The sequence below is a fragment of the Sturnus vulgaris genome, chromosome 3 (genome assembly GCF_052056855.1).
Source record: "Sturnus vulgaris isolate bStuVul1 chromosome 3, bStuVul1.hap1, whole genome shotgun sequence".
Classification (NCBI taxonomy): domain Eukaryota; kingdom Metazoa; phylum Chordata; class Aves; order Passeriformes; family Sturnidae; genus Sturnus; species Sturnus vulgaris.
Window position 1 is genome coordinate 43,921,178 of NC_142245.1, and position 13,394 is coordinate 43,934,571.

The 13,394-nt window shown below is 37.2% G+C and overlaps 1 protein-coding gene across 1 annotated transcript in view; it reads left to right on the top strand.

Annotated features, from left to right (window-relative positions):
- NUP133 (nucleoporin 133) overlaps positions 1-10,256 on the top strand; it is a 30,083-nt gene extending 19,827 nt beyond the window's left edge. Inside the window, exons 20-26 of the mRNA XM_014875179.2 lie at positions 250-408; positions 1,800-1,935; positions 3,743-3,861; positions 5,351-5,431; positions 6,467-6,531; positions 8,823-8,911; positions 9,903-10,256. Coding sequence (XP_014730665.1) covers positions 250-408; positions 1,800-1,935; positions 3,743-3,861; positions 5,351-5,431; positions 6,467-6,531; positions 8,823-8,911; positions 9,903-10,039 — 786 coding nt within the window. The 3' untranslated portion in view covers positions 10,040-10,256. The remainder of the gene's footprint in view (positions 1-249; positions 409-1,799; positions 1,936-3,742; positions 3,862-5,350; positions 5,432-6,466; positions 6,532-8,822; positions 8,912-9,902) is intronic.
- Positions 10,257-13,394: the final 3,138 nt, after the last annotated feature.

Sequence of the window (13,394 nt, forward strand, 5' to 3'; positions counted from 1 at the left end):
CATCACTTTGATTGAAGGATTCTGTGTTCATCAGCATCTGTTGCAGAGAGCTCATGAATGCTTTAAACCCTTTCTATCAGGACTCTTAGGGGATTGTTATCAGCACTGTATTTTGTGTTGTGTGTGTCTGGCTTTATCAAGCAGGTTATTACTATTTTCTTACCATTTGTATTTCATAAAGCATTTAGAAGGTCAATTGGGTACTAAAATGTAACTTTTAAAATTTGTTCATATTTCTGTTATGTTCAGAACTTTTCAGATTTTCTGTTTCGCTGGTATCTGGAAAAAGGAAAGCGAGGAAAGCTGTTATCTCAGCCTATTGCTCAGCATGGACAACTGGCCAGTTTCTTGCAAGCACATGAACATCTGAGCTGGTTACATGACATCAATAGCCAGGATTTGCAAAAGGTACAGTTTCTTAAATATGACCAAATGGAAATACCATATGTTGAATAGGTCAAGTACATATTCAAGTAGGTAATTTACTGAGTTATGACTCCATCAAAAGACAGCTTATCCAGGTGAGTTAGGGGGAAGATGGCAGATGATTGATTTGGTACTTCTGGAGTGCCAAAAGCCTCCCTTCAGGCACCATTTGGTATCTCATGTAAGCCACTGCACCATGTAATGGAAATTAGTTCTGCATTTCATCCCTGGTTAGTGGCTAGTACTTTTTGCTGAGGAAGTTTGGTTTGGCTACGTGATCACTACTGTGATGGAATTGGGCATTTATAGTGAATATCAACAGCATTATAATATTATCCAGCCAGGGAAAAACTGAAACTTCTCTTTCAAGACTAGCATCTTAAAGGTAAGGAATTTGGAGGTATCATGGAAGTAAAAAAGCTATTGATAACTTTAATCACTTACATTCATAGTTTATAGTATTTTTAATAGCAAGTGGGCATGTGGATAGATCAATGTGACATTGTTTTTAAACAATTTATTGCCTTCTGGGCTTTCCAGTTACATCCCCTCTTCTTGCTGGTCAGTCTTTCCATCCTTCTGCTAGTCTTAAAAATACATTTCATTTAACAGTTTAAAGTATTTCAAATTAAAAACGGCTTCTGTCCATCCACATGCACATTTGTTAAGCATTAAAACCATGGAAACATTTATCCTAATGCAAATTCTAGGTTCATAGTGCCATATCCCTCTTAAACTGAAAAGTCCCACCCACCAACCCCAATCAAAACAAACAAAAACCACTCTGAGAATATTGTAATATTCTATTTGTGTCAATTGAGGTTTTCTGTGTCATGGCAAAGCACTTTGAAGTCGGGGTAAGGATTCTAAAATATACAGTTAATTCAATGTTGATGGTTTCTTTCTGAGTAAGTGCTCAGAAACTGTTCCTTTGTCTAATAAACAAATTCTTGCCTCTGTATTTGGTTACTGCAGCAGTTATACACAATTCTGTTTTTTCAAATTCTCGAATTAACTGGTAAATCAATCTGCATGCAAAAATGTTCTGTCAAAACATATTTGACTGGCTTTTATTACAAAGTATTGAATTAGATTCTAAAGTTACAATGTGTGCAGTTGCAAATTATCCTTTGAGAATGAGGTAGGTTTTTTTATTAGCAATGCAAAGATTTTTTAAATGTTGAAGGAGAGAGCCTCTTCTTGAAGAGTGTAATGCAGAGTTTCACTTGCAAATTGTACAACTTTTAAAATTAAGGGTTACAGTATTGCAAACAATAAATTACTGTGAGACTTATGTTCAGATAAAATTCTTGTCTGTTAACCTTCTGATCCTAATTTTCAAAACTGATTTCTAACATCTTTATTAATTTTAGGCTCACAGAACATTGCAGACTTTAGCAAATATGGAGACAAGATATTTTGCAAAGAAGAAAACACTTCTTGGCTTGAGCAAATTAGCTGCACTAGCATCAGACTTCTCGGAAGACATACTACAAGAGAAAATAGAAGGTGAGAAATAGAAACAAGGCAAAGTGACGAAGAAACTTACTAAATTACTGAATTAGAATCCCATTAATTTTGGAGATTGTTGATTTTTTTATGCTGAGGGTGCTGACTTAGTGTAGTAAGGATAAAGGGGCTGGTGATTTTGCTCATTTTAGGAAGTGCAAGGGAGGCAGCGGGAGGCAGTAACCTCAGTATTCACTTTCACGTGTGAGTTAGGACTATGAGCATGGCAAATCTATACCTTCCCACTTTTTCTACTAACATCTAAAATACTGGCAAAAATAACAGGCTGCACCTGTACTTTGAGAGGTGGCTGAAAGTTGTCAACTGTTCACACTGAATGTATTTTAATGAATGTGCATTTTATATTTGAGATGCAAGGTAAAAATTAATTCATTTCTTAGAGCCCATTTACAGAATGGCTTTCACTTTTGAATTCTTCTCAAGTCCTGAGGCTCTTAGGCTCTACAAGGAGATCCTGTAACTGTGTTGTAGTGCAGTAATGCAATTGCAGATATATACAGTGTGATCAAGAAGTGCTTTCTCAGGGTTTTGCTCTCTGTATATAGGAAGGTTACCATGACAGTGTTTCATTGTACTCTATCTGAAATTATGTGAACAGGAAAAGTACAAATATCTATCCTGCTTCATTATCAAATCCAGTGGTTCCATTGCTCTGCCATTCCTATCCCTTTGGAAAATACTGTTTGTGTAGCACATGTGCTGTGAGTTTGAGAAAAAGCAATTTTGCACTACTGGTTAAAGGATTCTGGCCACCAGAGGGAAGCTCTGGAATATGACTCAGGGTTGCTGCTCAAGCTTACTTCTGTTTATCTGCATATTTATCTGTCTATGTAATGAATAGTTCTTAAATCCTGTTGGAAAAGCCTGGTAACAATTAGGTTAACTAACTAGGCTTTAAAGATTATTTTTAGCTCATAATAATAATGTATTATCTTCTGTTTAAGTTGTATAGAATTTCATGAAATCTTTAAATTTGTTTTTTTATCACTGTGAAAATGCCTATGCTGATGGGAAGAATCTCACCTTTAAATAGGAAAAGTTAAAAATTACAAATGAGATAATCAAAACTTTATTTCAATGAACTAGAGGACTCCCAAATTTGTTCTGGACTTCATTCTGCTACACACTTCTGTGTGGCACATGATGGAGTTTTTAAAACTTAAACTCTTTATGTACCACTTTCTTTTTTATAAAGAAAGACTTAATTATTTCTGCCACATTTTTCTTATTCCTCTAAACAGATAAAATAATCCATGGAATTATTTTCTGTATTCTAACATGCAATGGAAGTTGGTGGAGAAGACAGGGTTTATATAGTGTGTTTGATATTATTCTATTTTTAATGTCTCAGACTAGCAAGTTTCTCATCCTAAAGCAGCTCATACTGGCAAGTGTAAAACAGTCAAAAATTGAACAGTTCATGAGATGCAGCATGTCCATGGCACAGCTCCTTAAAGTTGCAACCAACTCATTTTCCTGCACAGTGCAACAGCTTCCATCTAATCCTCTTCTGTATTAATTTTGAAGTCTTGGGGTAAAACTAGAGTTTTGCATTTTCATTACACTGGGAATGAGTGGAAAGTAAGAACTAATTCCCTGGGATGGCAGTATTGAAGGGGAAGTATTTCTGTGCTTTGGGAACGTGGATGAGAGTCCAAATAGAAAGCTTCATAACAAACACTTGTAGGCTTGAATAATATTGTGACTTGACAGTTATTGTTGTGCCACACAATTTATTATTACATTTTAATAACATGAAACATTCATTTCCTTAAATGACTACAAGAAATATCAGAGCAGGAGCGCTTTTTGTTACATCAGGAGACACTTCCCGAACAACTCTTGGCAGAGAAACAGTTGAACCTCAATGATATGCCAGTGCTGTCTGCATCTCAGCTCATTGATGTAAGTGTCTCATGTTTTCTTCATTGCACAGGTAAACTTCCAGTGTATTTTCTGCCCCTGTATTGTAAAATGAATGAGAAGGTCACAGCTGCCTTTATCCCTTATATGACTTGCTAAGCACCTAAAGATCTGATGTGTGAATTAGTTTAACTACCCTTAGTTTCTACCAGCAAACATCAGAATGATGGGTTTGGCCCCCGTCTTTTGTCCTTTTCTGTTGAATGTGTGCTTTGGAGTGCTGCTACAAGAAAAAGCAAATCAGATCAGCGCCAGAAGTTGATTTACTGGTCTAAACCAATTTTTGAATGTGAGACAGTTTTTACCTTCCTTTGCATTCTTGTAAAGGGCAGAACTTGGAAGGCAGAATGAACAAACAATTCTACGTTAGTGGAGAAGGATGCTGCAAGATAGAAAAAGGAAGTTCTAGAAGCAGGAAGAAGCTTTTGGTCACCTTTTGCAAAGAGGCACCGGAAGTCTTTCTACTTGTGTTTTCTTTTACAAAAATCCAACATGTAATGAAACAAAAATCTGAACTGTTCCAGTACTGGGATAAATAATAGTGCTGACTCCTTTTTCATACTCCTTTCTGGTATCAGCCAGGAACCAGTAGCTGATTCTGCCTTGTTTGCCACATATTTTTACCATCCAGTGAGGCACACAAAATATACTCCATGACTAACAGCAATACATTGTAAAAGAAGTCACTTACGTCTGGGTGTCAATTTTTCTGTATTTTTCTGTAATCCTGTGGGAAATCAAAAGCTAGCATGTAAACAAGCATGCTTGTTTACGTTCTAGTCACTTTCTGAGAACTGTGCTAATAGCAGATTGTGCAGTCCTTACCGGTGTCTTTAAGTAAGGCAATCTGTGGGATTAGGGAAGTGTAGGAAGTATCAGTCAGGACTTGGTGAGTCCTGGCACCACAACAGTTTTCCTTCTGAATTCTCCCTTATTGTCAAACCAGTGTTAATACTTGCTATTTGCAATGCAAAAATGAAACTCAGAAAGTGTAAACTAAAAGAGTATTAATGTTAAGTTTTCTTTGAAGTACTAATTTATAGTTGGGGGATATGAAATACTGAGGAGAACTTGTTGTTTTTAAGGGGTGAAAGGCAGCACATGTGCTGAAGTACTGCTTTGAGCTTAATTACCAAAATAATTCAGAGAGCTTATTTGTGGAACTGAGCTCTGGCTACAGTAGTCCAGGAATGTTACAGCCTTAAATGGCACTTAAATTTGAAACCCAGCAGCCTTGTATCCAGTATCATTTGTCCACAGACCATTGTCACGTTGGTGGAATGCTGCTCTAAAACCTTAAGTATATTCCTTACTATAAAAATACTAGCAGTTGAATCAAGACATAGTTTCATGAGAAGGTCATGTAAGTAGAAAATACGTGGTGGTCTTCCCACAAAGGGTTGTCCCCAATACCAGTTATGTTAGTTTGTAGGCTAAAAATAATTCTCCATGTTAATCTCTGATTTCATAGATGTTCATATGTGATGAGAACAGAAGAGCCAATGAGTATGACTTCAAGAAAGCACTTGATCTGCTGGAATATATTGATGAGGTAGGAAAACTTTTTGAAGGATTTCTAACCTAGAGACTTCTTTATTATTATTTAAGCTAGGGTGGTGCATCTGTAGTTGGTTAACATATTAACTTAGTGCATGGTAATTAAAGCAAACCCTGATGTGCTTTTTCAGTTTGTTTTTAAGTCTCTGGAGACATAATGCCAAATGTGGTTTAGATAATTTAAAAAAAAATTGCACTCTTCATCTTCACTTCCCATTTATAGTCTATAGTTTCTTTTTAGAGCCTTGGTTCCCTACAGGCTGTCTCCAAACAGGACAAAGATCAACTGTTTTTAGCAGTTTAGTTCTTGTGTCTTCTCTCTTGACAGTTTCACTGATTGTCATGAGGTAATGTGGGATAGTCACCCACTTTCTAACATGTAAATAGCTTTAAATGACAAATTTGCCATCTGCTTTTTTTCCAACTCTGTTTTTTTTCATCTCAATAAAATAAATGTTACTCTAAACACATGCAATTCCAAAATTTTTTCCTGCAGATATTGAAGTTTCTAATAACTTGTGTAGAACCATTCAGCACAAATCAGAGGTGGTGGTTTCTGTGCAATGAAGAAACTCCCCTTTTCAAATCAAATATATATCTTTGAAAACATTTACTAATATATTCGTGAAATATATATCCTGTGTGGATGCTAATGCATGTTATTTAGCTTGGCCATACTGAAAAAAGGGCTTTGACTCCAGTCATCATTTAGCACATGGTAAAATAAAATTTGCCTAAAATAAAACGTTTTACAAATTGGAATTTTAAAATGTGCTCTTTTACAAACTGTGTTAGTTGGTCTTCAACAGTCGAGAGGTGATGTAGAAAGTCTGAATCCATTATTTCAAATGGAAAAAAAACAGTGTTTGGTGTTCAGTCCAATCAGGTCTAAAGCAGAGTGTATAAAAATTATGTTTGGTGATTGAAGAATCTAATTCATTGGTGTCATCTGTGTGACAGAGTGATTATTTCTTTGCAAAAAAACTCTAAAATTTTAATTTGCCTGTCTTTTCTCTTATATGAATTGAAGGAAGAAGATGTGGATGTAAATGATCTTAAACTTAAAATTCTCTGTAAGGCTCTCCAAAGAGATGGGTGAGTATAAATTTAAGTTAGTGAGACACAGCTTTTCCAGAATTGTATTCTAATGTACTATTCTCTAATTCACCGAAAATATTTAATTTCACAGGATAAGGTTAGTAAAGTATAATGTGTCTTATCAGAACCTGTATTCTTATTTGTAAAGGGAAACCACAGCAAAAAAGATCTGCAGTACTTTGTTGGTTTATCTCACTGGCAACCTACTATGCAGTCCTGGCACCTGACATAGAAATGAACCTATGCAGCTTTTGTTCTTGAACCCTTTCCTGAGGTAAAAGGAGTGACCAGTGCTGAACTTTTTTAACCTTTTGTCCTTGTCCTTTGAAGCTTCTCAAATAAAAGCTTTTTAATAAGGTAACATAGGCAGAGGTCACTCCTGCAAACTTTTATTTCACTTGGGTTTTGCCATTGAACCACACTGGCAATTTCATGACCTTTTTGAGTCAAAACTGCATTCTTGGCTGTAAAAGATCAAAGCCTAAATGAGTACTTAGAAGAGCCACTCTTATGGATGTTCAAAACCAAATACAGGCGGAATCTAGCTGGTCACAAGAATCTTCTCGTCAAAACAGTAGTACTGTTCTCACCCAGGTTAAATAACGCAAATGGCATTTCCTCCCTTTCCTTTCTAACTTTCAGAAGTCTTCCGACTTTAACTCCCACCTATATTCCAAGAGGGACCTAAAGAAGAAATGATGAGGAGAGAATGCATTCCAAATGCACTGTGCCATTTGTGTTTAAATGGAAATAAGCAGCATTTGGATTCACACTTATGCATAGGATAGATTCCAAAGGATAGTGGTGTCTAGGAAATAATTCCTAATTGCATGACTAAATTATATCCACATATAACACAAATAACTAGCAGAAAGAGGTTCACACTATTCCATGTGTTTTCCCTTCCTGTTATTTTAAAGACAGAAGAATTCAGAACTCCTACATAGCAGCAGTCCACTTATTGGTTCATGATCTCTCTACCCTGGAAAAGCACAGGGTTTTGAATTGTGGTGTTTTACGGGTTAAACATATAAAATGCTGACAAGATTTTGGCCATTGTGGCAGCTAACCAGGGACAATTTGATATTTACACTGAATAGTGGGTAGAAAACTCAGTCCCAGCTGAGTTTCCAGTCCAGCAAGGCTCACTAAGGCTTACAGAGAGGTGGTGTTAACTTTCATCTATGTGCAAAAGTCACGGTACCTACTTTTAAGGATGGCCTGTGGTTTCTAACTTGGGGACCACAGATGGTGGTGAGGTTCTTGGGCAGGATGGAGAGCCCTGCTGAGTGTGCTCCTAATGCTCTGCTATCCTCCTCTGTGCCCAAGGGGAGAGAATCCCCCTTCCTCCCTCCTTTCGTCACATTCTTCCCAGTAGAATTAAGGATGTAATCCTAGACACTTAGGAGCTGAAGAGACATCCAGAGTAAAACCAGTGAAGTACAGAGGATTTGTCAATAATAGCTTCTGGATCCAGGTCCAGATCTGTTACAAGCGTGTCCCACAGACCCGTGGTAGTTTAGGGAGTGATATGAGAACCAGTTTTGTCTGACAGCTTAGCACATGGAAGAGGAAATTTTAACAACTGAAAGGTTAGAACCACAGCAAGGCACGTTAGGTTGGTGTTGACTTCAAACTGGTGTGTATAAAGCTCTGCAAGGATGAAAAATACAATTTTTTTGTATCGTAGATGAGACTGGTATTCATGAGTCTTCACGTTTAATCACAAAGTAGATAAACTATTTGTTTTGTAACCGTGTGTGCTGTTCCAGGCCTGCAATTCAGATTTTTCAAATTTTTTCCCCATTTCTTTTCTCAGTATTTGATTTTTGTTATGTTTTGATTTTTTTTCACGTTAGAGAATTGCTTCTCTTGCTTTATTCTACAAAAAAAAAATCTACACTTTAATCGCTTCAGTTGTAAAAGATAACTACTGAGAATAGGTAGTTCTTATCTCAATGGATAATACTTTTATCGAAGAAATAATGTTGTTTGGTTGGGATTTTTTAATGGTTTAGATGGGAAACATTTCTATTCTCCTTCTAATTACACTACTTTATAGTAGTGCAGTTTCATTCCAGTTTTACTCTTAGAATAAAGACTAAATAATGCAAGGTAGGAAAAAACCTCATGCTTTGAGCTGAAACCAAGCACATAATGCTTCCATATGGACATGTATTAATCACCTTTGATAATTAATCTAATTTTTCTGTGGGTTTTTTCTCTTTTTAGCTTTCCTATTATTTTGTCTGTGTAATTCTTTCCCAAAATTATTCTTTGACTTGCAGATGGACCTGTTCAGATGGTGGAGATGATCCAATTGAAGCATCTAAAGATAGTATATTTGTGAAAATAATACAAAAGCTGTTGAAAGAAGGTAAAGTATACTTAAATATAATTGAATGTCTTGAAATTGTTGTTTCAAAAGCTGCTTAAGATCAACACTAATATGTAAAAAGTAGCATTATTAAATTCTCAGAGTAATATCATTCCACTAGGCAGTTAAAATCATCTGGAGCTAATTCTATCTCTGTAAACTGTTCAGGGGGATAAGAGATGAGCAGATTTCTTCGTTATAATCTTAGTATCTTTAAGTTATTTGCTCAGTAGGGCACTCAATAGATTTTTGGCAGTTGCTTATTGTACAGTGAAGTAGTTCTTCTGGAGGTAAATATGTCTCTTCTATAAGATACAGGATAATAACTAGTTGACTGTTGCTCAGTAGAACTTAATCTATTTTAGGCAAGTTTGTTTTTTGCTATTGTTTTCCCTCTCCAAAAGCCAAAACAAAAAAATACACCTCCCGTTGTCCACTTAAAGCTGAATATAGGATGTTATGGCCATGGAATTTACAGCTGGAGGAGGGAGGGAGAGAAGGGAAGCAACTGAGAGTCAAAGCCTGTTTTAAATATTACTGCATAGAACTTTTTGCAGAATACATAAGGCTTCATATGAAAAAGACAAAACTTACGTTCTTCAGAACAGTTCCAGTTTGTGTGTTCAGTCCTGTGAATTTGCTTGCATTTGTAGGACTTGCACACCCTAGCTGGAAGTGCTACAACTGATAGATAGTTACTGTATGACTAAGCTTTCTTTTCTCTCTTTTTTTTTTTGTGAAGTGTTATGTAAAGACTTGGATTTTAGGTTTAATCATTAAATTACTGAGCTCTGGATTAAAAAAAAAACAACTATGTTTTACAGCCTACTTAAGCTTTATTGTATTTCTTGACATGTATAATAGAATCAGTTCGTCCCAATTCCAAGAGTAATTAGCTGTGAGGCAGGCATAGCTGTTTACTTAAAAATGGTATTAACTGCTAATGCAAAGTACTTTAATCAGTGTTGTAATAAATGGTTTTGTTTTACAGGAGTTCAGTTAAGTGAGTATTTGCCAGAGGTGAAGGACTTGCTTCAAGCAAAGGAACTTGGCAGCTTGAAATACAACGCTTACTTTGAATTTGTGTTAAAAGCAAATTATGAACTCTACGTTCAGGGGCAAGAATGATTCTCACTGGGGTTTTAAAATATTTTTTCCAAAGAACTTTTGAATTCATGTTTACTTTTTTATATTCTGTTTGGATTTTTGCTAAAACTTTGTGGTAAAGTCTGAGTAATATACTTGGTCTTAAATGTATAGACATTGATGCTTTAGTCAGGGGACGCAGAGTTGTGTTTACAGGCAAAGTAAAAATAAAGTTTTGATTTTCTGTGCCTTTCATAAACCTGCTGTTTTGTTCTGTATCTTGATTAGAACGTGTCCTGTCTGAGACTCGAGGGCACACAGGATGAAATGCAGGAAACCACTGCAAAGGGTGGGAAATTTGTGTTGTCACCACTGGGGCTGTGATTTCAGTTCAGAAAAAATAATGAACACGTTAATGCAGGGTGACTACTTACATTACTTCAGAAACAAGAGGTTATTCTATCAGATAACTCCACTCCTTTGTACAACACTTTTGGCTGTAGAAACTAGGTAATTTCAGTTTTGCATTAAAGGTTACTTGCACAAAAAGGACAACTGTCTTGTCCCCGATCACTCAGCTTGTCTGTGACAGAAAAGCATAAAGCAGAGCTCTCATTCAAAGCCTTTTGGTCCAGTAAATACTCCATCATTTCAGTTTTCTATCTGTTAAATTAAACTTTTTCTAAACATTTTAGTATTTTATCCATTTAACTTCCCTTTAAGCTATTTCTAGCATATGTGTAAAATGGGATTAGCAGCTCACCATGCAGTCATTCACAGCAACTGCTTGTGCCTAGGCTCAGAAGAAACCTCGAAAGCAGTTACGAAAGTGTGGGAGTACAGCATGATCTTCCTTACTTCTATGCCTTGGTCTCTACTGGTAGGCACTACTAATTTCCTTTATTCCTTTTTAACCCCACTGCCCCAGTTAGTTATCTTTGACATGGGAATAATAAATCAATTTCTCAATTATTCCGATTAACAGCAGAATTTAGTCTTTCAATAAAAGTTACTGCAATCTGATGCGTTGCACCTTTCTTCTGCGTGTAGCTCAAGAGCTAGAAACTGACTGCAGAGCAACTTGCATGCCCTTCTGTTTTACTTGTCTGGCTCCATGCCTGCTGCAACAACTTGATCTAACAGCTGAGAAGGTCAGAAGTTAAATTGGTTGAAGAGAATCCAGTTTCTAGTTTTAAAAGCACAGCTCCCCTTCCATGGCTTCCCCTCCTCCCTGTACTAATACAGTAAGCTGGGCTGAGAGTCTGAACATGTTTGGAAGAATAGGTTTATGCAGAGAGGTTCAAACTAATATGGGAAAGAAATGCACTAGCAGTCATCTTCTAAGATTGTTCTAAGCAGCGAACTTTGCTCTTCTGCAGTCTTGCATGGCTGGGAAGTGTGAGCATAGCTCCCAGCTCTGGCTTCAAAGGAGTTGCTCCTTTAAAGCTTTGGAAGAATTCCACACGTTTGCCTGAATGTCACTTTGAGGGTTGTTTCACATCGATACACTTAGCAGGGTTTTGGGAGAAGGGGACTAATGGAATAAATGATTGCTTGCCCCTGCCAAAATATGTTCTGCCTTAACTTTTCCTAGACTCCTAAACTTTGCCTGAAGAGGAATCTCTTTAACTGTCTGTCCACCATAAATCACTTTGGGAATATCTCATGTCTTCCTAGACTGTTGGCCAGATCTCTGTGTTCTCTCAGCCCTGGAAAGCTTGCTCCAGGTGCAAGCGGTTCTGATCACCCTTATCCATTGTTTCAAAGTGCCTGGCTTCTCTGCTGGGTCATGTTTATCGTAGCTGGTGTAAAAGCATTCTCCAGGTTTTTGGGAAAGGATGAGCTGTGTAAGGTTTTCAGCTGTTTACTGCTGGGTTGGGAGGCACTTGGCATTTGTACAATGGCTTTCCATCTGCCTTTTGCCAAAACAGAAGGCTACTTGCAATGAGTTTACTTAAACAAAGCCTCATTAAAATAACTTCCATGTATAAACAGATGTTTAATGTTCTTGTACCAGTAATGTTGAACTGATTCTCAGTTCTGTTGGAAAGTTTAAAGAGCCTGGGATTCACGGTTATTCCTCCTCTCTGTCCTCTGCTTCATTATGTAATAAGCTGTGCTGATGCAGAACTCCTGTCTCAGATTACTGCTCCAGGAGGATGCCTTCATTTACCACTGCATATGGAAGGTGGTAAATGCCACAGCTCTAGGTTGTTTCTAAGTGTAACAAAAACAAACTTGTGACAAAAAGATTTTGGTTAAAACTGCCTACGGGGGATGGATAGTTCCTCTTGAATAAGGATATACGTTGTTTCTTAAACAGTTATTTTCTCAGTAACTGAGAGTACACAAAGTATGGGAGGTACCCACTTGCATCCTTTGTTGTCACCACATCAGCAGGAAAGTTTATCAGTTGTCATTTGTGATCAATTTCAGAAGCTATGCATGGTGGATAGTGAGTTCTTTGTGCCCTGTACTGGAAACTAACTCCAGCTTTCTGACTTGAGACAAAAACCACATTCATTCAGTGAATCCAGATAAACATCAGATCTACCTGCAGAAAATTATATTTTGCTCAGAAGTGGGAGAATTTAACATTGCCATTTGGGCACTTTGCTGTAAACTAGATTGGGGTAGAGAGAAAATAAAAGGGTTTAGAGAGTTTAAGAGTGGGTTTATACTTGCATCATGTTTCATTGCAGGATTAAGGATGTTTATCTTTCAGCGATGTTAGGGTTTCTGTTACTTCATTTCTGATTCAACACAACTGTTCGTATTTTGGAAACCACAGTGAAGCACTACAGTTCTGTAAATAGATTTAGTGGCTGTGATGCCTTTAAGTGCTTTCAGGCTTCCGATTTTTGTACTGCCAGTTGCTGATGACAGAACTGAAGAATAATACAAGCTGAAGAACAGGGCGAGAAAAGACCACATTTTAATATAATAACTTGACAGGAATTCAAAATCTATAGCAGGAGGAATTAGATGGCTGCCAGAGGTAAAGAGGAATGCTGCCAACCTGGAGGATGCAGAAGTTAAACAGAGCAGAAGTTGTCTGCTTCTCTGTTGAGCTGTCTGCTCTGTCTTGCAGTGGAGGAAATCACCTGCAGAAATACCTTCACTCGCAGGACACTCCTCACAACACAGTGCTTCTAGCCCACCATTCCTCTTCCTTCTTGCCTGACTCCCTAAATTTTCAAAGGATTTACGTTTGTCCGATCTTGCCTTCAGAGAAGATCTCGAAGGTTGATTTCATCAAAACATGGTGTCAGAGCTGCAAATCTGCTTGCATTATTGCCTCTTCTTTCCGTTGGAAACCAAGTATCTGTAAAATCTTCCAAGTGTCCCACATGGAATCTCTGCCTAAACACCCACAGCTGAAGGAGATGAACTGTTC